General features: G+C 34.2%; 1 protein-coding gene across 1 annotated transcript in view; it reads left to right on the top strand.

The window, feature by feature from the left end:
• Nucleotides 1–24,079, top strand: part of LOC113394276 (E3 ubiquitin-protein ligase ZNRF1) — a 113,714-nt gene extending 89,635 nt beyond the window's left edge. The window contains exons 2-4 of the mRNA XM_026631518.2: nt 21,155–21,250; nt 22,740–22,845; nt 23,410–24,079. Of these exons, the coding sequence (XP_026487303.1) occupies nt 21,155–21,250; nt 22,740–22,845; nt 23,410–23,467 (260 nt within the window). The 3' untranslated portion in view covers nt 23,468–24,079. The remainder of the gene's footprint in view (nt 1–21,154; nt 21,251–22,739; nt 22,846–23,409) is intronic.
• Nucleotides 24,080–24,424: the final 345 nt, after the last annotated feature.

Consider the following 24,424-nt stretch of genomic DNA (forward strand, 5'->3'; position numbering starts at 1 on the left):
TGCAGTACAAACTATTGATGTTTGACGGTAGAATAACAAATGAGTAATAAATAATGACAGCTATCTTCTCGAGGGGCCTCGCACAAAACCTATGAGCTATCGTTCATGTTCATAGTAACATAATTGGCAAACGCGCTGGCAAAACTTGTAAGTCTCCGTTTACTGCTTGATTCCAGGTAGTATCAACTTACTATGATATACAACAGTGTATTGATATGTAAAGCCTTTAAACTCAATTTCAGTTATATTTAAGTCGTAATTTTTAAAGCCCAAAGGAAAAGTCATTCCAATATTCGGACAATGAAAGTAAATTTCTTAAATGGACGCAAAACCCAGTAAATTTCCTTGTAGCCTCTCTTAAGAAACGTGCTTCATGCTGCTTACATACATGATAAAATATTGCGAAACATACAGATCTCCTAAACAGCAATTAAAAATAAAAACTTAGTCTCGCTTGGGTAGAACCTATTAGATTTCGTTAAGACTGTTTGACAAGACACAATTATTTTTATCTTATACACAATTTCACCCGCTTCATGTTAATTGGTCTATTAAGTGACGAGCGCCGTACCTCGACTTTTTTTCGGGTCAGTGAACCTGTGGGGAGATGTTCTATCGAGCTTTCAAGAGCTGGATAAGTATTTAACTTCAATACGGTTGCTCCATAAGCAATAAGCTTTTGAATCGTAATTTTACAGGACTGTAATAAATGTACCGCTAACGCCGCGCCGCGCCGTTTCGGAATGTAGATTCTTCGACCGGCTAGAAACTCTTTTTCACCTATTAAATCACAAAGACGTTAATTCATTACAATCTAATGTATATATACATACATACATATGTACATATATACTGAGAATTAAATTTATTAAAAAACTTATTAATCATTCAAATGTTCGCTTGTTCGTGTGTCAAGTGTGACGTATATTTTTATCCGACCACGGCAACATTCCATATCAAAGAGACTCAAAAAAAGCATAGTTAAACCTATCGTAGTAGGTAAGAGTTCAACTTAATTGTAGTCTAGTAAAATTATATTATTTTTTGACATTTTATTTACACTAAAATAAATTAAACTACGTCTTAAAGTGTAGTATTTGACCTTAGATTCTCGTCCATAGCGCGTTGTGAACAAGGACCAACAGATTGTAGTTGTCGTATCCGGAACTATATTAATGTGTATTTTATTGCATATAATTTATTGTAATTTGATATTTATGTATGTATGGATTTTAAGTCGTTTCATATCTAGTCAACGAGCCCTGGTCTGTATATAACTATAATAGAAAAAATGGGTTTTAAGTAAATAATGTATTGCGATATTTATTTTAAATTGATACTCGATTTCGAAATGTTTAACACGTTTGTTGTCAAACACAATTGTTTTTTTTACCTGTACTTTTTATCTTACCGTAAGCAGACTGCGCGTCAGGGCGAGGAATAGTGTTTATAAAGTCAACTCACTCAGACTTGACATAGTAACAATTCATAAACGATTTCCTAATAAGGTTTCCACATGACTTGACAGTTTTGACAGAAATATCTATTTTATGAAATATCTTTACTTCAGTCAATCAAAAATATCACAGTCGTATAATTAGGATCTCGAAAGAAAACAATCTTTTATATTCCTAAAATACATTATTTTGTAAAAGACGAGACGTCTTCATATTGTGTCTATTTTATGTTTAAATAAATAGACCAGTATTTTTATACTTAGAATAACAATATTATTTTTATTCCGCTTTTAATCAGTGCTTTCCAGAGTATTTGAAGGCGTTTAGGAGAAAATAATAGAGACAAATACTAACGAGACATATTAGGTACCCCCTTAATGAGTACATCACTTATATACAGTATATTTACTTTATACAAATTTGAGATGTGACTGACATTATTTGACAGACTTAAATAAAATTGAAATATCAATAAACAAATAGTTCGTTTTTCACGCTGAATTCAATCAAATTTCATTTCTACGATAAAATTGAAAACAGAAATTGTTAAATGTAAACGAACCCTTTCACATTCCACTTGGCAACGAAAAACGTTAAAAACTTTTTAAAAATAATACCCAAATCTAATTCAGAGTTAAACGACGTTGAATACGACCCATTTGGCAAATTACGAACTTTTATTTTGGCACAAAAAAATAGTACAAATAGAAAACAATTTGTTTCTGTTCGAAGCGAAGGCGGACGTAAATACAAATTATATACGACAGAAAAGACAACTTCCTCATTGAGTAAAACCAAGAACTAATCATTGGACATGATACCATTTTCGTTATAGATACGCGCACTTACGGGCGTTTGTGCTGAATCGATTCCTTTTTACCCGACCACCTAGAAACCACGTTCTGTGCGGCTATCCAAAATGCATTCCGCAATTGTCGAAGTGATTTCGACCTTCTCTTTTATGTAAATTAATCAATGCCGGGCACGGATTAAACATGTTTGGGCCCCTGGGTAATACATATCTCGAGCCCGTTTTACCCTTTTCTAACTTCCTAAAAGATATATTTTCCACCACAACGCAATGTTATTTGTAATTACTACTATAGCACGAAGGTATTCAAATAGGGGAAACATACACCTTCACTTGATTGAAATTCATTTTAATACTAATTACTCAATTTGTCGATGCGGGACGTCAATTGTTGGTGCCGTGATATGTCGGAAAAAATAATTAATTCTAAGTCGACAATCGCCAGGTGACTTTGTCCGTTGTTGCCTTATCGGCTCGATCGGTTTTGAGAGATGAGGTATTGTTGGATTCGTCTTAATTGTAGAAGACACAGATTATATAACAAGAACACTAATTGTTAGACACAGTCGCAGGCATGAGGGCAGCTCTCCTCGTTTTAACTGATTGTATTGAAGAGAAAATGATAAGCACGTTACGGCTTTCTTAATCAAATGATGTTTGCAGTTGTATATTTTTGTAACATACAAACAAACTTGTAACCGCTGTTATCATATTGAATATACGAAGTTATTATATAAATGGAAAGATTCGATCACTGTTATTTCATTAATTAATTAATTATTGCTTGATAGTTTAAACGTAACTGTTTGATAAAATAACTAATTTGTAATGAGTAACTAAATAGTTTGTAATTCGATGCCGATATTTGATATTAAATATGAGAAATAATATAATTTCAATAGGAATTAAATAATTCAATTAACAAAATTAATAAAATTAATTAATTAACAAAATTAATAAATAATAAAGTTGAATACGAATCAACATATAAATTGAAATGAGCTTCAACGAGTAAAATCGCATCAGATATAATGAGATATGTATATTCATATTTTACACTTTGAAATGAAAAATACCACTTAAACGTATAATATCACTAAGTTAGATAGACGCTGACACGCAATATATAATTTAGTTTTTAATTAAAATTTTATTTTATAGATAAGAAAATATATTCAATTGTATTTTTTCGAAACATACAGACATCTTTGCAATATATATATAATTCATTAATTGTCGCCCGCGGCTTCGTCTGCGTTTTTATTGTTGGTCGTCAGTTGTTTGGTATAAAAAGTAACCTACGCCCTCGGGGTTCAGGTTTGCATACTAAAGGGCACAAGGCACATTACATCTTAGTTCCTAAGGTTGGTGGCGCATTGTTGTGATGTAAGGAATGGTTAATATTTCTTACAACACAATATCCATCAGATGCAACTTGCCTGTCCGCCAATCTATTACATAAATAAACGTAATCAATTACACATTACGATGAAGATTTAAATAAAATTCGATTCCAATCGGTTTCGGTATTTTCTGAATATTATAATTAGTTCGTTATTTGAATATACAATTCTCAATTGTACATATTCTTTGCATTTAAATAACACCTCTCTAAAACATCAAACATTGACAAACGATACATACAGAATAGAATCAATATAAAATTCACGTAGATATTCATTGATAGCAGATAATGACTGGCTCAAAATTAAAGTCATGATTTTGACTTGCTTAATCTCTTTTTAAACTTCATATCGTATCCAGTTTCTTCGTTGCTATGACCTGCCTTCACTTGTTTGCGTCCAGCGCGACCTCTACGACCTTGTATGAATGGCAGGACGTATAAGTCTTCCACTTGATCGGTGCATCTTGTTAGTATACGACGTCTTTCTTCTCATTTTTCTTGTCTTGCAAACTATTATCACTTTTCTGAAATATTCTACCCTTCTGAGCATTATGTAGCATGTCGAAAATAATGGATTAGTGGCATAAAATTATACATATTATTGGTGTTATTACTTTGACATTTATATTTTGTTAACCTTCTGATCAAAAATTTGATAAAGTGCGTATTTTCTCATCTCCCAATCAGAAGGAACTCGGCGTGAAATTAAAGGAATAATCTTATGTAATATCCATATTAATTTTAAAATTAATCGATGACGAAGTGAGTTTTTCCACCTTTGACAGTATGACACTGATTTGTATTTGAATGTTATTTAAACTGGACTGCCGTATCGTTTGTACGTATTATTATTGTTGTCAATACACTCGTTGGACGCTTTGATAAAAAAGCGTTAAAATGAAAGGAACACCTGAAGTAAACTATCAAGACTTTCTAAGAAGGGACTATTCTGTGACTTTAAATCTTTATTGATATTAAATTCGAATGCAATAGATAAAACTTATAGAAGATTACAGAATAATTATTATGATTAATGATGATCAATAGTGTAAGTACCGGAACGTGAATCATAAAGATTTAAGTCTAGCTTTGTATATGTTTGTACCCACTTCCAGTACGATTCAGTTCCAGTTAACAATTATTATTATAACAGCAAGAGGGGATTTTGATTGGATATTGGTCAAATTTTAGACCTATAAAATTTGCTCAAGTATATATACTAACTAAGCATATGTACTATGTACGAGACGGTATAACCACATATAAAGAAAATGTAAGTTCATTTGCATTAACGATGACAATTTGAGGACATTTTTATGATGGTTATCACAAATTACAGGGCGATCTAGTTATCTCCTATTCAATGGTAGCGAATGAACTATGTGTGAACTAAAATTGATGGGTGCCTGATGGGTGCCTAACCTCTTTTCGTGTGCAGCTAATATGTGCTGTGAAATTGTTTGCCAAGTCAGGGCGAACGAACATAAAATACTTGTCTTGTAAATAGTATATCATTTTCACGAGTTACGTTCCATTAATCTGATCGTTAGATTTTATTTGTGGTGGAAGAGACGGACAAGGCTTCCGTACTCATTTCCTATGTTAAATCAAGATCAAAGGACTTTAAAATCTTTAGCTTTCGGATCAATCATTGTGAACGTCGCCGAGCGTTGGCTGTAAATAACGTTGTTTCCTTGTTTTTATTATTGTTGACAGAAATATGACTCTGTGTTGGTTGGTTCACGATAACGTTGGAACAAAGACTACTCTACTCTTGGTGCGTGTTCGTAATTAATTTCAACATAAATATCAAGAGTATTTATTTATAATGAACATTCTTCTACGAAAAGTTTTTATTTTCCTTATGTTCATTCCTTCTTCGATATTATAGACTGGGAACAAAAAGTAATCAGGAAAACTTGGCGCAAACATGGACCGTTACAATTTAGCTCCCTAATTCTTCTTTGTTCATCTGACGGTCGACCACTACTTTACGACATTTTTCCTTCATAGGATTTTCAGCCATATGTCCAAGAGAAAATGGTCAGTTTAGAGGACATGGGTTGTTGGACGATTTTTGCTCGTTGTATATCAAACTGATAGCTGCAATCTGGGCGTGTGACTGTCGTGTTATATCTACCACAGCTTCAAATTAGTCTCATTTCTAGACGAGTTTTGTGGTCATTTCGTATGATTGATGAGCTTACATCTGCGGATTTAATCTGTGTGATAAGGTCGAGTTTAAACGGAGCTATGTTTTATCTTTGTTTATTACATTTTATAAGGATACATTTTGCAGTCACTTAAGGCGCTCTTTAGTATTTGACATGGCAAAGATTTAATTTAAGTTACATTTGATTAAACGTAAACAATAATGAATCTTGTTTAAAAGTATTTTAGGTGTAAGTGGTTAGGAATTTTTAATGCGTGCAAACTTCCCATAAAACTAAGTGTTTATTTGCATCAAGTTCTTAACAATATATTCAAGGGCAGACATGTTCTAGTGGTCTATAATCGTCTTGGTGTTAGAAAAATTTCCAACACGCAAAAGTCGCATTAATTTTTAGGAAACAATTTTACCGAAACGTCGAATTTTTAACGAAACAACTTATAAGTTATTCATGGAGGTCTTTGCTGTCGCGCCGGTGGAACAACTATTATTACCAATTTTTCATTTCATAATAGTAATCATTTATCGTGAGGTTGACGTGTTGTTTCTCAGTGTTACACATAAAGATTCTTTTACAACTCAACCGGTTGCATATAAAAGTAAAAGATTTTTTCATTAAAGTAAGCAAGCTCTTGTATTGTTTGGAATACATTTTGGGAATCTAATTAAAGGAATTCCCTCACATTCCTTGCTATTAATAAAGAGATTAACAATCAGCCCACTTCAACGGGCTTAAATTAGCATTAAACTTTCAGCTTTAAAAATATTTTAATATTGGATATTTTACTAAGATAATTTATAGAAAATACATCGAATTCAGTTTAAAAGTAAATTCTGAATACAAATAATTTTTTGCATTCAATATTGTGGGTACTTTAATTAAATCGTTTCGGAAGCAACCGCTGGAAAAATATATTTCACACTTATTGCCGGAGCGTTCCAATTACAGGTCATGTATTTTATGATATGCATCACGTGTAACGATTTTGTAATCTGGTTGAACCCCAATGAGTCAATATATTTGAAAAACACTCAATTTTATGTATGAAGCTGGTTGAATTATTGCCATCGGTTATCTCGTTTTATTGGATGACTTCGTAACAGAGTACTTACTGTGACTTAATTAGCAATATGTATATTCGTTTATTCGAACAGCGTCCAGCCTGTTGATATCGGCGTGGGAGAGACAGTCATTACTCCCGAAGTAGGCGCCGCGGAAGCTGTCGCGCGGTTTACCGAACTTGAGACCTACTTACACTTATCAAAACTAGTCCTTTGTTTTTGTGCGTTTTTAGTCAATGGAGCCCTGTGACACGTGACGCACGGTGACCGCCGTGACGTCACGGCTAGCGTGCCAAAAGTGACGGAGTCGATACGACACGCGACTTGTTACCAGTCGTGCTGGTTCCATCGCAACGAACGTACGCTTGAAGTTTTTTCCGCTGTGAAAATAGTTAAGTGTAGTTTGTAAAATATTATTTTTAATTTCAATCGTACGGTAGTGTCGGCGAGTGGCGTTTGGTGATGTTTTGTGATCGGACGTAAAGTGTTATGGTGACAATGGGGATAATTATAGGGACCTGTGTGCCTGACTCCGAACCCGACTCGGCGGCGTACGGCGCTCAGCTCAGACGTCCACCCAGGAGAATACTATATGGTAAATAATATATGATTTAAAATAAACGATTTCTGTTTCTGATAAAATTATTTCAAATTATATTAAAGTTTTTTTATACGAAAAAAGTTTTTATTTAATCAATAGTACAGACATTATTACATTTTACGGTTTTTATAGTAGGTAAGCCACTACAAAGAACTCTGTAATGATAACATCGGAACTGTTTCCCTCTTCCAATCGTTATAAATTTAATTAGACCTAATTAAATATAACAGTTTATCCAACCTTCGACAAAGTCCTTTGACAATCTTCGATCAGCATTCAAGCAATTATAAACTATATAGCTACTTGGAAATCGGATAAAAACACCATAACTTAGTACTGCCATCCGGAATTCACCTTGGCTCCAAAAAAGGCTCGCAAGGTAAATCAACCTTTATTACAAAGCCATAAGAGGGTGGTAATTAGCCATCGGATCCCTGAGCACGTCAGCTCACTGGTCAGTATCACTGACGACTCGTTCGTTTATTGCCACACAAGGCGTGGCCGCGACTTTGTTCGCTTGGACTTCTAGGAAACTTCGCTATCCAGAGAATTAAAAATGCATAGATATACCACTTTTTAATGAATACTTTGTTTTTTGACCTCCTGATTTAAATACATAAATACAGACACACTTATCGTTGAATTTATTATATATAGAGAATGTTTGAACGTTCCACGCTTATAATGATTGTTGGAAATGAACTGATTGATCGACGTGTCATTATTGATTTTTTTTTACATTTATAAATAACTTTTCATATTATACTAGGAACAAACAATCTTTTTATCTGTGTTGCCCAATTACACAAGGATGATTATTCATTTTGTGATCAAACAAAATTTACGCTTTTACAATGTTTAACGTAAAAAAACCTAAAATAAACTGTTAAGGATCGTATGTGTACTAAAGGTTATTATGAAACTAAAATATTTGTAGATTACGTTCGCTACGTACGTTCGCCTCCAAACCGTATCTAAAAATCAATTGTTTATAAATAAAATTATATATGTCTAATAATCTCTTTCACCGTTTTTTCTAAGTTCTGACGTATTTGTATCAATAATTAAAGCAAGTGAAGAGTTCGATTAAAGAAGTAATTAAAATGCTAATCTAGTTTATAAGTATTTTGCCGTGTTCAAGTTTTATGTTTTAGGGCATAGAGAAGAATATTTTCATTCGAATATATTTGTCATAATGTTTTATATTTCAAAAAATAAGCATGTTAAACTTCTATACAAATAAATAAATAAAAGTTTATACGTAAGTAATTAAACCTCTTCCTGAAGCAACTTTACTTAGATATAGAAATGTTTTATTAAACAATTTTATACAAACTGAAACCGAAGTCTCGAGTTGTAATTTATAATAAAAAAGTATAAACATAAAGCTGCTTATATTAGATGAGAGAATAAGAAATTGCACAGAAGATATTATTGACCTTAAGTGTGTGCGTTAACACAAGTGCACTTTATATTTCTTGGATTGTTTGATCTTTATGAACTAGCAACTAAATCAAAGGGGCATGTATGATAACTTGGTCTTTGTCTGGATTGGTACCACCAACCTGTCATATATTTTACAACCAAGCAGCAATACTCAGTATTGTTGTGTTCCGGTTTCAAGGTTGAGTGAGCCAGTGTCACATCAGGCATAAGGCTAACATCTCAGATACCAAGGTTGGTGACAAGTTTCAGTTTGATGGCCAATTTGCCAGGCCATCTACTTTAAATGAAATAAAAAATAAATAAAAATCAGCGACTGCCTCATTCGTTTAATTAAATAATGAACTTAAATGAAAATGACAAGTACATTGCGTCTAAACAAACATTTTAATGAGAATACACTGAAGTCAGCACTTTCAAATTTCAAGGGTAGAGTCGGACACGCGATCACTTGTTGAATGTAATTTGAAATAAATTATGTTCTGATGAGATATATACAAATACTAATTATTTATAAGTACACTATCAGAGTCGGACTGATTATAATGTTGAAAGGGAAATACTTTTTTTAAAATGACATCATTTTTATTGCAATTTTTCCAAGGTTTTTCTAGCAGTTTTTACCGGTAGCTACGTGACTCTCGTATATGACTCGTAGACAAGTTTGAACTGGTACATATCCGCGTAGATATTGCAAACGGTTAACGGTTAGTTTTGACGCAAGGATATTTCTCGAATGAATGATTTTATTGTTGATATTTAGTCATAAGGAAAATTATTCTCATTGAGCTGATTAATAACGATATAAAATATACAGAACGAAGATGTCTACTTAGTACCGGTCTAGATAAATATAACAGACTTAACAAAGTAACTTACATTACAAAATGATTATCTAATTTAATTAAAATAATAATTAGTCAATTTAAAATGGCGTGTTACGATTCAGTTGAAACGAATGTTTCTACTTAGTTGATTTATTAAATAAATAAGCGAAGTCACGTATTACGCTTTGCTTTACTTTAAGTCGTGTTTTAAAATTACAATTACAAGTGAATCTAATTATATCGTTGAATAATCTATTTCTTGATTATTTTTGTAATAAACGTAATTTCTGGTATTTTATTTTTGATCGCGATGTTACGAACGAAGTATTTTTAAATCGTTAAGTAATTTCTTTGGTACACCCACGTAGAAGTACATAGATTTTGTAGTAGTGGGGGTTGTGCTCACAGCTTTCCTTGCAAGAACCTGAGGAGGTGGTGGAATTATCGATGAACTTGGTGCAGAGGTCGTAGCCACCATCATCGGACACATCGGACACAGAGGTATGGCCAATGGCGCGACAGGACATGGCATGGTTAAACATGGCGAATTCGTGGTAGTTTGCACGCACTCGGGGTTTGGAGTGCATGGCGTTGTAGACGCAGTCGTTGTGGTCGTGGTAATCTTCTTTGATAATAGAATTGGTTCATCACATTGGTCATTTGCGGTTGTTGTTGAGCAGTCATCTGAATCGACATTAGATACATATTAATGGTTAAACAAAATAATCCTCACACTGATACTTAAAGTAACCTTTGTAAAACTTATTGTTTTGTTTAAACAGTCGACTTAAGAGATCAATTCAAGTTAAAATCATAATCAAAGTCATATAAAATATTTGTACCCTGAGTATCCCGGTGTTCGTCGTTCGTATAACGGATTTCGTTATTTTCATTTCTTAAATTTAGATCAGGAGGCCCTTGGAGCCACTCTCTCCGTCTCTCTTTACACTCCCCGCACATAGCACAGTAGACTTCTAGCATGTCAGGGTATGCGTTATGCTCCCTGCAATGTCTACAGGCAAGCCGACAGCTGATGACTGCAGAGCTGAACGGAAGCATCGAGAACATTCCATAGCAAAGTAGCAACAGCGTTCTGAAATAATAGATATCAACCAAATGATTGTCAACATCAAATGTAACTTTATAATTTGATCTTAATTTTTTCGGTTATGTTATTTCAGAGATCATTTTTTACCCAAGTTTGCTCAACCATGTTGAAGTGAAAGTGCGTAGTGTATCTATGTAATAACTTCCAGTAGGAACGCTTTAATTGATGTTACAAGTTTAATATTGTTTTGATAATCAATAAATGACGCTCAATTATTTTTCATATTTAGAAACGTAAGAAAGAGAGAATATTTCGTTAGTGTTTTCAGAGTAAATTACGTGTAAACAGTGTTGTCTCCAAGAACGTTGCTAACGTTTATGTATTCGTATTTGTCGTAACTCGTGGCTGAAATTGTGTAATCTGTTTAATGGTCACCTCCACGGTATTGGATACGCCATTAGGTTAAACTTCGATCAATACTTATCAGTCCTCGTGTAGCGAGTCAATCGGGTGTGAATTTAATATTTTAGTTTAACTTTTGATATTAGCTGAAGCAGAGGTGGCGCTATCTTTGATCTAGCACAAGTTTAGTTAAGTTTCTCTCGTGTTGTATTTGTACACTGCGAGTAAGATACTGCTGGATACACACTGTTTCTTTTGAGGTTAACTGTATATTCGACAACTTGCAAATATTGCCTTAAATATTTCGCGTTGCACGAATGTCGTATTGCGTAAAAATAACCTTAAAAAATTTGGTAAAAGGTTTTAGAATTTTAAAATATTTACCTTTCCATTTTAAACTTATAACGATACTCAAAAACAACTCGTAGTTTAGGTACAAATATCGTTTATAAAACCCCGCACAGTAACAAAACCGCGACGAATTTGAACACCTCGAGTAATTTTCTAAGTGTCTTAAATGTATTGAATGTCACCTAATAATCCAATGTAGAGCTGTGCTGATATTTTGTTAACCGTTAAACTATTCGATCGAACATTGTAGCCTCATATTGTTCACAACTGAATTCACTTGCTTTATGTATTGAATTAACTCATACCTTATGTGGATTTCGCGCACTTGGTTTACGGAATGCCATAAAATCTAACGATCGCGCTGCGAAATAACTCGATCGAAATTTATTCATGAAGTCGAAAGCGATCAAAAGACGCAATGTATCAGAGTTTATTTCGTGCTTCTTAAATACCATATTTTTTATGACATATATGGGTTGGGCAAATGGGCGACTTGATGGTAAGTGGTCAACATTGCCCAGAAACATTGGCTTCGCATGAAAATTTTGACTATTTCTTACGTGCGTGCGTATTCATAATGCGCCAACAGCCTTGGAAAATGATGGTGTCACTCCTGCCTGTAGTTATCATAATTAGTTTGTACTTACACTCAATTGGATTTTTTTTATTGGAAGTTATTATTAATAGTTGTTTATTACACTATTGCTTTTTTTAAAGAAGCACTGTTATATAAATCATTTTTATTTGCATGCTAAGCCTGTAATCAGTATAAACTTAGTAACACCATGTTTTATAACTTCGTTTTAATAAAATGCATTTTAGTATAATTAAAGCCTCATTCTCTGTTATTTCGGTATTAACCTTGTTTCGACCTCAAATTAAGGAAAAATATGTATTACAATCTCTTTAATTATTCTTTCGTCCGCAATAATAGTTTGTCTTTTATTAATCAAATTCGATTTCCTGTTTAATTTGTTTACCAGAAATTGATGGGTTTTGATTTTTTGCTATCAAAACATTTTTAGCAAGTCTTAAACTTAGAATTTGTCTTATAATTATAACACAATTTATTCTCGTCTTCGCAAAATAATATTTCCCAGAATACTTCTTTTTTCTTATCTTGGAGAGTTTTTATCGGGAGTCTAGAAAAAAAACTTTTTAAGTCTCGGAGAAAGGGTTCTAAGTAGCAAGTAAGTGAATAGATTAAGTTTGTAGTCAAGAACGAACCGTAGCTTGTGGTAATATCTAGTTAATAACTTGCTTCGCTGTAGATTATGAAAAAAATGGTGTAAAGAAAATTATTTTCTTTTCCGGTTTAGATGTAGAAGGTTTCTATACTGTATAGTTTGTCCTAACCGCCCGTTAGCTCGAGTTTCAGTACTTCATGTTCTAAATCAAATTCAAATTAATTTATTCGATTTAGAAGCATAATAGTCAAAGTAACATCGACCAAGCGTTCACCGATCAGAGTATGTATATGAGATTGTTACAACATTAACAGCCTGTACATTTCCCACTGCTGAGACAAGGCCTCCTCTCCCTTTGAGGAGAAGGTGAATACACATGTGGCAGAATTTCTTTGAAATTAGACATATGTAGGTTTCCTCACGATGTTTTCCTTCACCGCCGAGCACGAGATGAATTATAAACACAAATTAAGAAAATGAAAATTCAGTGGTGCTTGCCTGGGCTTGAACCCGCAATCATCGGTTAAGATACACGCGTTATAACCACATGGCCATCTCGGCTCTCTTGAGAATGTTAACAGGCAGAAAATTGTAAACGGAGAATTGATTGCAGGAAACCGACAAACCTTATCCTGCCTGTGAATACTATTTATCATGGCGATCAGTGAAATGGTACAATCAGATGGTAGTTGTTACGTTGACCATCACAATTCTATATCAGGCCATGTACTGATGAACTGACTATTCACGAATAGTCTAAACTATAAGATATTTTTACTTAGAGCTAGGAAGAGACCTTCATTTCAATAGACGTGCAGAGCACTTAGATGGTTTTGTTTTTTAATAGAGAACTGAACCCTCGATATCCTCAATTTCATCTAATCGTTCCATTAAAAGTGATATTATTTTTAGCAAACCTAAACGAATGAACGTTTTCATGACGCACTCGTATTAATAAACTTTCCGGGGTGATATCGTGAAACACACAGTCGATTTTAAGATATAAACATACAGGTGTAAATGATGATACGTAAATAAAGTATTATTGCTGTATGTTCATAGTTTTGTATAAATTTTATTTTATTATTTATAATCATTTACAATTTTAATTAAAAAGAGATAGTTGAAATTACAGTAGACACTTCCTTGACTGTACCTTATTGTAAATGATAATTAATATTAAAGGCAGTTTGTTGGCGTTCCTAATTAGATTTGCCGACGGATTACTGTCAAGCTATAATTAAATTAGTAATTCCCATTAATACACAGAGAGCTAAACGAGGTGTTTCCATGGAATTCAACAAAATCTAATTTGTGAAGTAATAACAATTTAACAGAAACGATTTTTGTTTGGGAGTGAGATGAACCCGAATTCAAGGATTTCAATCTTTATCAAAGTCACCTCCAACTTACGTTACAAAATAAACACGTCTCTTATAATAAACTTGAAAAGGGTGAAGGGGTCTACAGGCATGACGATGGTGAAAATAATTGCCGTATGACTTGAGATAGGGGTGACCCTATTAATTTATTCCGTAGATTCTACAAGAAATGAAGGCATGTCTGGTAGTCTGCTTTTTCATTGTATACTTATTATATTAAGACGATACTATTGATAGACTATGTATTTAAGCGTTTGGGCTTATTTCTCAAAGTCCCTTAACGGTCGGGAGGGAGAGGTTACGGCAGGATTACCTCGAACACGCACAGGCTTCCTCGTTAGACTTTCCTCCGCCGCAGAGCACGAAATTAATTATAAGTACATATTATGTCCGCGAAGTTTGCCATAATTTAAACCTGAAATCTTCCGTCGAGATTCAACAACCTTCATCCCCTAGACCATCGTGCTCACGGATCGTTTGAAGAAATTGATTTAGCGATTCTCATTACGTTGTTGTATTGTTATTTGTCGCAATCGAATTACGAGTAACTAATTCGAACTTCCTTTATCGCAACGAGTCGTTTCTGCCAACTAAGCAAATCTTATTGAATAAATCGTCGAGGAAGATTACAGACTAAGAAGTTATTCGTATAAATCATTCCTTTTCATTATCTCTGTAATAATAGTTTATTATTTTTGCCACTCATGTACTCGTCCAGTGAGCGGCCTCGCCTTCGACACGAGTTGCTGTATGTAGACATTTAGCGACGCGTATATTTTTTTTTAGAACTGTGTGAGATACAAAGAATCGATGTTTTTATTATCAAAGATATAATTTTACCGATTTATGCTGTGCACTTGATGTATGTTTTAGGTGTCACCATTTTTCGACGCACTTATTTAGACCAATAAATATAACGATATTAGCACAGATATTATATTCATGAAATTACATGCACACATTCCTCATAAAATGTACACTTAAATCGTAAAACAGTTTCTAGCCTATCGATTACAACAATAAAAATCTCCCAGTATATTCTGAGATTTACGCGAATATGCAAACAGACGCAGCGGGGACATCTGATTTTTGCATAAATTTATGTGAACTTTTTCTATACTGACATATGGTGAATATCTGTTATAATAAAATGTCAACGAAAATCCGCATCGAAGTATTCATAGCTGCGGCTGTTATTGATTTCGGCTTGTGCTTCTTTGGTTTTTAGTGCAACCAGACGATTTAAACAATTAACCAATACTATCGAAATACTGACCCACAATCATTTCGTTATGCCAAATGAATTAAATCAAAGTATACTTTAAATTTAATAACATTAATATAAATTTAATAATCATAAATAAAATCAGTCAATTATCAGTCATTTAACAGGTTTAAATTAAAACTTAAGCTGCTACCGGTTCGAAGGTAAATTCTAACCCAACCTAGCGTTAAATATTAAACAGTTACTTACAGTCTTTCCTCGTATATTACTTTGTCAGATTAATTTAAAGTGGTGAACTAATTCTGTTATTTAATATTACTTAAAAATGTCCGTGAAAAGAGGATTTACTTTCCAATATGTGAGTAAATAATTATAACGTGTATGTATATTTATAACGTATAATACACGAGTTTATCTGACGTAAAAATAGAACGTAATTTGTAGCAACTTTTTCAGAACGTCTTCGTTATTCAGAGGACCTTGATCTTTTGTTTGAGGTCTGAAATAAGTCTTAAGGAAAAATTTCAGGATTCTTTGTCATAAACGAATCCGATCTCCCAAAATACGGTTATAATGACAAGTTTATTTCGGTCACTTAATAAATCTATACTAATATATAAAGCGGAAGAGTTTGTTTGTTTGTTTGTTTAAACGCGCTAATCTCAGGAACTACTGGTCCGATTTGAAAAATTCTTTTTTTGTTGAATAGTCCATTTATAGAGGAAGGCTTTAGGCTATATAACATTACGCTGCGACCAATAGGAGCGCAGCGACAGTGAGAAATGTTGCAAAAACGGGGAAAATTATTCACATTTATGGACTTTCGATGCGTGCGCAACATAAACGTTTTAAGTTACTCAAAAAATGTGTATGAAAGATATATTCCTCTTTTAATAATAAAAAAAAAGTCCGTGACACTATATGTCTATTTGTTAAGAGTGTGCTAGCAGGCGGGGCGCGGCGGCGGCTGAGGGGGAGGCGGGTCAGCCCCGCCGCCGCGCTCGCCACTCTCACCCGCGGGTGTAGTTCTGCGAAGTAGCAATGCACATAACGACTTAAAAAAATTAACATTCTTAATAGTTAAATTATTTATCAAAATTAGGTTTTGTTATCAGCTTATTTGCTCATTATTTTTTATCGTTTAAAATCGATTACATTTAAATCATAATCTGCTGTAGTTTTAACTTACGATATAAGATAAAATTTCAATGAACATTCCTTCGTACTTTGCAAGTAAACAATTCAAACGTTTCACGGTATAAATAAGGTATAAAAATTACATTACACACGTAAAAAAGTTCAAAATGGCGAGCGATACTTTCACCGATGCAGATTAATCATCACTGAGAAAATAAATTATGCAAATAAGCAAATAGGTGAATATCGATTAAAATGACTACACAAATAAATTAGTAGTTCAATATTTCAAGTAAATTCTATTACGTTCAAGCATATTCAACACGGTTGTACTATAATCACCTTATGGAATAATAACACCAAAGGAGAAACAATCTAAACTTCTTATTGTTCGGTTTGTTTATCTTATTACGTTTAAGTTAATATTGTTTGTTTTCAACCGACTTCAAAAAGGAGGAGGTTATCAATTCGTCTGTATTTTTTTGTTTTTTATATGTTTGTTACCTCATAACTTTTCACTGGATTTTGATAATTTTTTTTTGTTTGAAAGGTAGTGCTTCCCGTGGGGTCCCATTTTAATTTTATCCTGTTACGATGATGGTATCCTTATGAAAACGATATAAGTCTTAAATGTGCATTATGTATGTGCGCGATAAATAGGTGAATAACTCAAAATTGTGCCAACCAATTTTAATGATCCTTTTTTTATTATAAAGGACAATAATTTTATCTATAATATATTATCGTAATAACTTTGCTGACTTTTAAATAGTCTAAATATTTTTAATTTCATTTTACATAGTTTAAATCTAAAAAATATTGTAATCATTGTTTGTTATTCATAGGTTTGTGTTAAGTTAGATTTAAAGTGGGTAGGTACATACTTATCTCCCTGCGTGGAAACACAGAACGTACCTACATATTGGTAAGTAGAATAAGTTACTTGATTATTAAGTTGTAGAATAATAAGCAATTATTTTTTACTTTTTAGAGCATATTATTTTTTTTCTCTTTTGAAGTCGGTTTTTTTTTTTGTCAAAATTTTTGTTTATTAGAAGTGGTTGTCATCTGCATAATTATTCTGATTTGGTTAGGTTTTTGTTTATTAAAACATATATGGTTTTTTTATTACGATAAAATATCGAAATAAAAAAAAAAATTAAATAACCTTTATAATACTTTTTTTTTTCAATACAGATTTCATTATATTATCGGGTACTTAATTATTTACCATATGTTTGTTTTTATTGATTACAAGATACGTTTTGGTTTAAATTTAATACCTACATTTTTTTTATCTTTTTCGTCACTATAATGCCTAGAAAAAGAACTAACCTTTCTCGGCAGACTGCTAATGCAAAGCGTCTGCGGCTTTTGCGTAGCAATGAAACAACTGAAGACAATACGCAGAGGTTAGCTAATCAAAGAACGGTCAGTGAACAACATCGTGCTAGGGAATCGAGCGTTGAACGTTCACAGAGGTTAGCCTTACAAAATTTCCGAACTTCGGTGAATCGACAACGGGAATCAAATCATCCTTATATTTTGCCAGCCATCTTACCCCTTATAGTTATGGAATAAATTTCGCAATGATTTATGTGAAGATATATTAAACAGAATGCGTAATGAAAATCAGGATATAACATTAACCTATACTGATAACGTATACAATGATAGACTTATCTTAATTGAAGATAAAATTCATGAAATTTCAGATAAATCATTGACTGATTTTGGGCTTCCTGCATCAAAAAGGAATAATTCACATAATAATTTAGATCCTTTAGAAGTAGCACTACGGAAGCCGTATGATGTAAATGAATTAAATGAGTATATTACTGAAAATGAACCAAAATTAGTTAATGACCAGGTGACGGCGTACAATCGTGTTATGTGCAGTATTCGTTTTAACGAAGGAAAAATATTTTTTTTGGATGCTCCAGGTGGAACTGGAAAGCCTTTTATTACTAATTTCATATTAGCAAAAGTAAGGTCTCAGGGAAAAATAGCCTTGGCAGTTGCGTCGTCAGGAATTGCGGCAACTTTATTAGCAGGTGGACGCACAGCTCATTCCACTTTTAAACTGCCTCTAACTGTTTCTTTACAAAAAGATAGCGTGTGCTCTATTCGCAAAAATGGCCCTCTGGGTAAAGTTTTACAAGACGTTTCTTTAATTATCTGGGACGAATGTACCATGATCCATAGAGCTCATGTAGAGGCTCTAGATAGAACTCTCAGAGATATTAGAAGTTGTGATAAAATTATGGGTGGGATTACTATTATGTTTTCTGGGGATTTTCGACAAACTTTACCGGTAATTTTAAGAGGAACTAGAGCAGACATTGTAAGGTCTTGCCTTAAAAGTTCACCGTTATGGAAATTTGTCCATACCTTAAAACTATCTACGAATATGAGAGCACATTTGGGGGGAGGAAGTACAAATTTTCCTTCAAAGTTACTTTTAATAGGAGATGGAAAAGTACCTCATTCTGAAAATAAAATTGAAATTGATCGCGATTTAGGAGAAAAAGTGACTAGCATAGAGGATTTAATATCAAAAGTTTACCCTAATATCGTCGAAATAGAAAATAAAGATTACCAATGGATGTGTCAAAGGGCAATATTGGCGGCGAGAAATAGTAGCGTTGACGAAATTAACGACCTAATTTTAACCAAACTTCCAGGCGATATAACTACCTACACATCTATTGATAATGTAATGGATCAAGAAGATGCAGCCATTACCCACAAGAGTTTCTCAATTCTTTAAACCCGAGCGGCCTTCCACCACATTCCCTGAAGTTAAAAATAGGTGCTGCGATAATTTTCCCGCCTTCAAGTAAAATTCCTTCGCAATAACGTGATCGTTGCAACAGTTTTGAATGGTCCGGCAGTTGGTCAAACAGTGCTTATACCTCGCATCCCAATGATTCCGAATGATTTACCTTTTAATTTTAAAAGAATTCAATTTCCCATTAAGTTATCTTTTGCCGTAACCATTAATAAATCACAGGGCCAAACATTTAAACACGTAGGAATCTATTTACGTCAAGACTGCTTTTCACACGGCCAACTATATGTCGCGTTGTCAAGATCGGGTTGCGGGCAAAATCAGTATGTTCTTCTACCACAAGAAAAAAAAACTAAAAATATAATCTACGCTGAAGTACTGTAAAACATATTATTAAATCTTATTGACGATTATAATAACAAAAACCAACGTGAGCAATCAAACGATAATCATGATAGTGTTTCCGACAACTACGCGAACGAAGTCGCGGGCACAGCTAGTATTGAATAGAATCTTTAAAAAATACGAATACCCAGACGGGTTCAGCCTCATGTTTGAGATATAATTCGTTTTGGAACTATGAACATTTGGTGATCAGCATAAATAAATTGTTTCTATGTTGAGTATAATAACAATGTAAATGTCTGGTGAACACGGCTTATTGCTCCCGTCAGTTTATATCGATTGATTCCGTGGTGTTCGTCGCTGATAGGCGGCTCTCGTTCGGATGGCACACTCGCCACGTGCCCTCCCGCCGCCACCCTGATAATAGATAAAGATAACTCGTATTGTTTGCGTCCGTGACCTCGTTTATTTGTACACGTTAAACAGCTTTTTTATTAGCCCTAATAACCATTAGGTCTACTACTCTGATGTAGAAGAAATGTCTTAAACTTGTATGTGATTCTGATGTCTGTTTGATTTGTTTGAGAACGGAATCAAATTAAAGTTAGGCAGTATTAAGGGGGATATTTATTTTTAGTTAAAACGATATAATACGTAGTTAAGCAGTTATTCTGCGGTTAAATAGGTGAGTTAGTGAATATAATCGCAGCCATAAAGGATATAAGATTAAGACCACAAATCGGGCGACGCGTGGACTGTAAGGAATAGTTATTATTTATTTGCCATTGTCAATGAGCAATAAGAAAAGTTGATGTTCGTTTGTAATACTAAAATGTTCCTATTTAAATATATATGGTACCCTCGACATTTGTTGTCATTTATACGCTTATCAATTATATTACTCTACGTATAGGTAATAAAGCCGTGGTGGCCCAAGTTATTGGAAGTCGGAGATCTTAAGTGAAGCTTGCATGTTCAATTCAAAGTTTAAATTCCATATCTCGTAAAGCCCAGCTGTGGAATGTTTACTTTTTATGTAATTTTATAAAGTCAAAAATCCAATTGTAAATAATTTACCATTTAAACCATCGCCTATTTTTTATTAATTCTAATTAAGATTCACTTGGTAGTATTGCCGATTAAAATATTGTGACAAAGTAAGTTTGCTGTAGCGCGACGACCCGTTGGAGAGACTCTTGAAATAGCTCACAGATTTGTCGAGCGCCGCCGCCCCGCGGACGTAGAGCTGCTTACTTTGATCGTTAATTGAAAATATTTTTATTAATAACGAGAAATTAGGCAGCGACTTTGCCGCACCTAACGTGCGCTGGAAGACGTTATGTCCCTTGTGTTTACACTGGCTCACTCGAATCGAACAGCTATATAGAGTTTTGGCGACATAACATAATTACTCATTAATTATAATGATAAGATTTCCGGGATCTACTTAACCCAGAAATGCGACATTTACCTGCAGTTTAATTTATTTTAAGTGTTTCTCCCGTTTCAGGTATCAAGTGTCCAGTATGCAGCAAGTTCGTACTTCCGGACGACATCGAGTGCCATCTTGTAATGTGTCTCACGCGGCCTCGTCTCTCGTACAACGGTTGGTATCTCGCTTCAATTCTTATAAAATATTCCTTAGCTAATGTCAAATTGAATACCCAAACTTAATACCAATATGATTGGTCGTGGACAGCCAATTAGATGCAGAATTAGTTCATCTCAGTTCATATTCAGTAGAATACGCATAATATAGAGTCGCCAAAAAATGTAGGTACGAAGCCAATCGTATCCCTCGATTTAATAAGCCAAAATTCGTACGAGATGCGCCCCTCAATAATTTCATCAGATTTATGTATACCTACTGAGTTAACGTAATATAGATAGTCAGTCATTTACGCAACAAAATATCATAAATTAAGTTCCTAGTCATAAAAGTGATAAACAAAAAAAACAACAATACGTTTTTTCTTGACTTAAATTATTTTTTATGAATAAACTTTCCCAAATCTCCTGTGTCTTTGAGTCGAAGTAACGATCTTAGGAAATATAATTAAAAATGTAAAATAGTTGCAACATTAATTTCGATGCGGTAGGTATATCTCAAAACTGGGCATGTGATGGTAAGTGAGCCTACGCCCATACGCTGCCACTGTACTGCCAATATGCTTCTACCAACAATGGGATGCTATATCCCTTCTGATAATAACTAACATCAAAGGTTTGATGCTCAGTATTAGAACAACTGATGCATTCCAGAGGGACTCGAACAAAGACCTTCTAGTTAAAATACCTGCAAAAACTTCTCGCAGAATTGAATTTAATTTCCTATTTTCGGTTTAAAGTATTTTTATTTCGTTACAAAAATTCTGAAACAGAAATCTCGCTTTCTGTTGACTTTTTTAAACGAATTGTTTTACTTTCGAAATGTTTTAAAAATACACGCTCGTCGGCCAGCCTTTGCACGCGAAGTGAGGAAACATTGTCTTTGTAAGGATTTAACAAATGTACAAATCTGAGCGAATTAGCCAACGAAGGCGTAGATTTCTCAGTCATACCGCAGGTTTGGCCGTAGCTTTATAATTTATGATGTCTCGTGTGTTGCTTCGTTCTGTGATCTTAATTGTTAACACGCTTTTAATTATTAGCAGCACTTATATGTAATTAACGAATACAGAATGTAAACAAAGCTAGGAAGTCAACTTAACCCACCCACTTATAACTTTACAAGTACGTGAAATTCGGATGTCGATTTAATGGCATTGTATTTTTGAGCTGATCTGATGTAGATAGGGACTCTAACATGTCTTCTACTAAACCTCTCGAATTGGGGTGCATTCGGTTGCTTTGACGAGTACCGTTACACATGCCTAAACGTCAAAATTGAAAATCTTATAAAACATGAGCGTTAACTTGCTCGTGGATCGTATAAACCTACCAACTACTGTTTTTTGATTTTCTTAAATTATAATTTATATTATTCCGTCTTAGGTCATAATCGTTGCATAATAATTAATACTCCTTTATATCGACTTGATTAAATCTCTTCATCGTGTTAGCCGTTTATTAATAATAATGCATTCGTTTTCCAGAGGACGTGCTGAGTGACTCCAAAGGAGAATGCGTGATCTGCTTGGAGGAGCTCTCTGCCGGCGACACCATCGCGCGTCTGCCTTGTCTCTGCATCTATCACAAGGGGTAATTATACCTACCACCTACCTTCCGTCCGCTTTTAAGCTCGTAACAGATATTAAACCGAAAATGTTGAGTATTTCCATAAGAAGTCAATCACTTGGTGGTAGAGCTTTGTGAAAACCCGTCTGGATGGGTACCACTCACTCATCAGACATTCTACCGCGAAACAGCTGTACATAGTATTGTTGTGTTCCGGTTTGATGGGTAAGCGAGTATAACTACAGGCACAAGGGACATAACATCTTAGTTCCCAAGGTTGGTGGCGCATTGGTGATGCAAGGAATGTTAATATTTCTTACAGCGCCTATGTCTATGGGCGGTGGTGACCACTCACCATCAGATGGCCTATTTGCTCGTCTCTACCTATGGCATAAAAAAGGTTATACCTTGTGTCGATAAGTAACATCTTATAGCAAAGTAAACCATAAGAGTTTAATCACTGATATCGTTTAATAGGTATTCATACAGTGGGATTTGCTCCAAACATTAGGCCCCAACAACAGGCTGCTACTCATTAAAGTCAATGTTTTTCTACCTCATAATAACTTGACTAATCTCTTATTGCAGATGTATAGACCAATGGTTTGAAGTGAACAGATCGTGCCCCGAGCATCCCGGCGACTAGTGGCCGCGCGTCTACTCTCCGGGCCTCGGGCCCCGTCCTGGCCCCCGCGCCACGACCGGCCGCCCGCCGGGGCCCCGCGCGACGCCGGGCCCTCGCGCCACGTCCGCGCTCGTCGGCCAGCCATGCCCGAACACGTGCCATTGTCGCGAGTGATAATTTTATACAATGAACAGACTGCGGCCCCCGGGCCTTGTAAATATAAACTTATGCTAGTGAGATGTTTTACCATTTAATGAATTAAAATTAAAATAAAAAAAAATACTAAAAAACGAGGACAATCATAGTATCGATAAACGGAATTTCTCGATGGAGTATTATTGTAATATTAATTGAAAATTTTACATCGTTAGTGTTTCGTTCAGATGCAATTATTCGAGATTCGTTTTATATATATGTATGTATGTATAACGTTCGTGTATACGTATTGTAAATTATGTATAGTGACGTCAGGTTTTGTTTTGCGGCAACTCTGAAGCGAGCGTCCGTCGCCGCCCCTACCGCCCCCTCCCCTCCACACGACGTACATATCTGTTCCCTAGCTTATGTATAATATATAATATCATTTGATCTTTTTCATCTTGATAAATAAACTTGATTTGTTTCTAAATTTTCTACGATTGTTTTATTTTTCCCCCAAACGTGAAAATCATTTTATTATTAATGAATATTTCAAGTTACAACTCGACATCAGCGTAAGTTAGATTTAAATAATTATATTTACCGTGTAACCTGATATCAAAGTTATTTATATTTAACTAATTGTAAAAATATATTGGTTTTTAAAGAGTAATCTTAAGGACTATGACAGTGTGGATTACGACTAGAATATAATTTTTACTCGAGATTTTTTTGCTTAGCCGCCTACACCAAATTAGCCGTCGCCGCTTTTCCCGAGGCGCGAGAGTGTGGACTAATAAAATATAAAATTAATCACAAAAATGAGAAATCTGGGGAGTA

The sequence above is a fragment of the Vanessa tameamea genome, chromosome 16 (assembly GCF_037043105.1).
Source record: "Vanessa tameamea isolate UH-Manoa-2023 chromosome 16, ilVanTame1 primary haplotype, whole genome shotgun sequence".
In the NCBI taxonomy this organism is placed as follows: Eukaryota; Metazoa; Arthropoda; class Insecta; order Lepidoptera; family Nymphalidae; genus Vanessa; species Vanessa tameamea.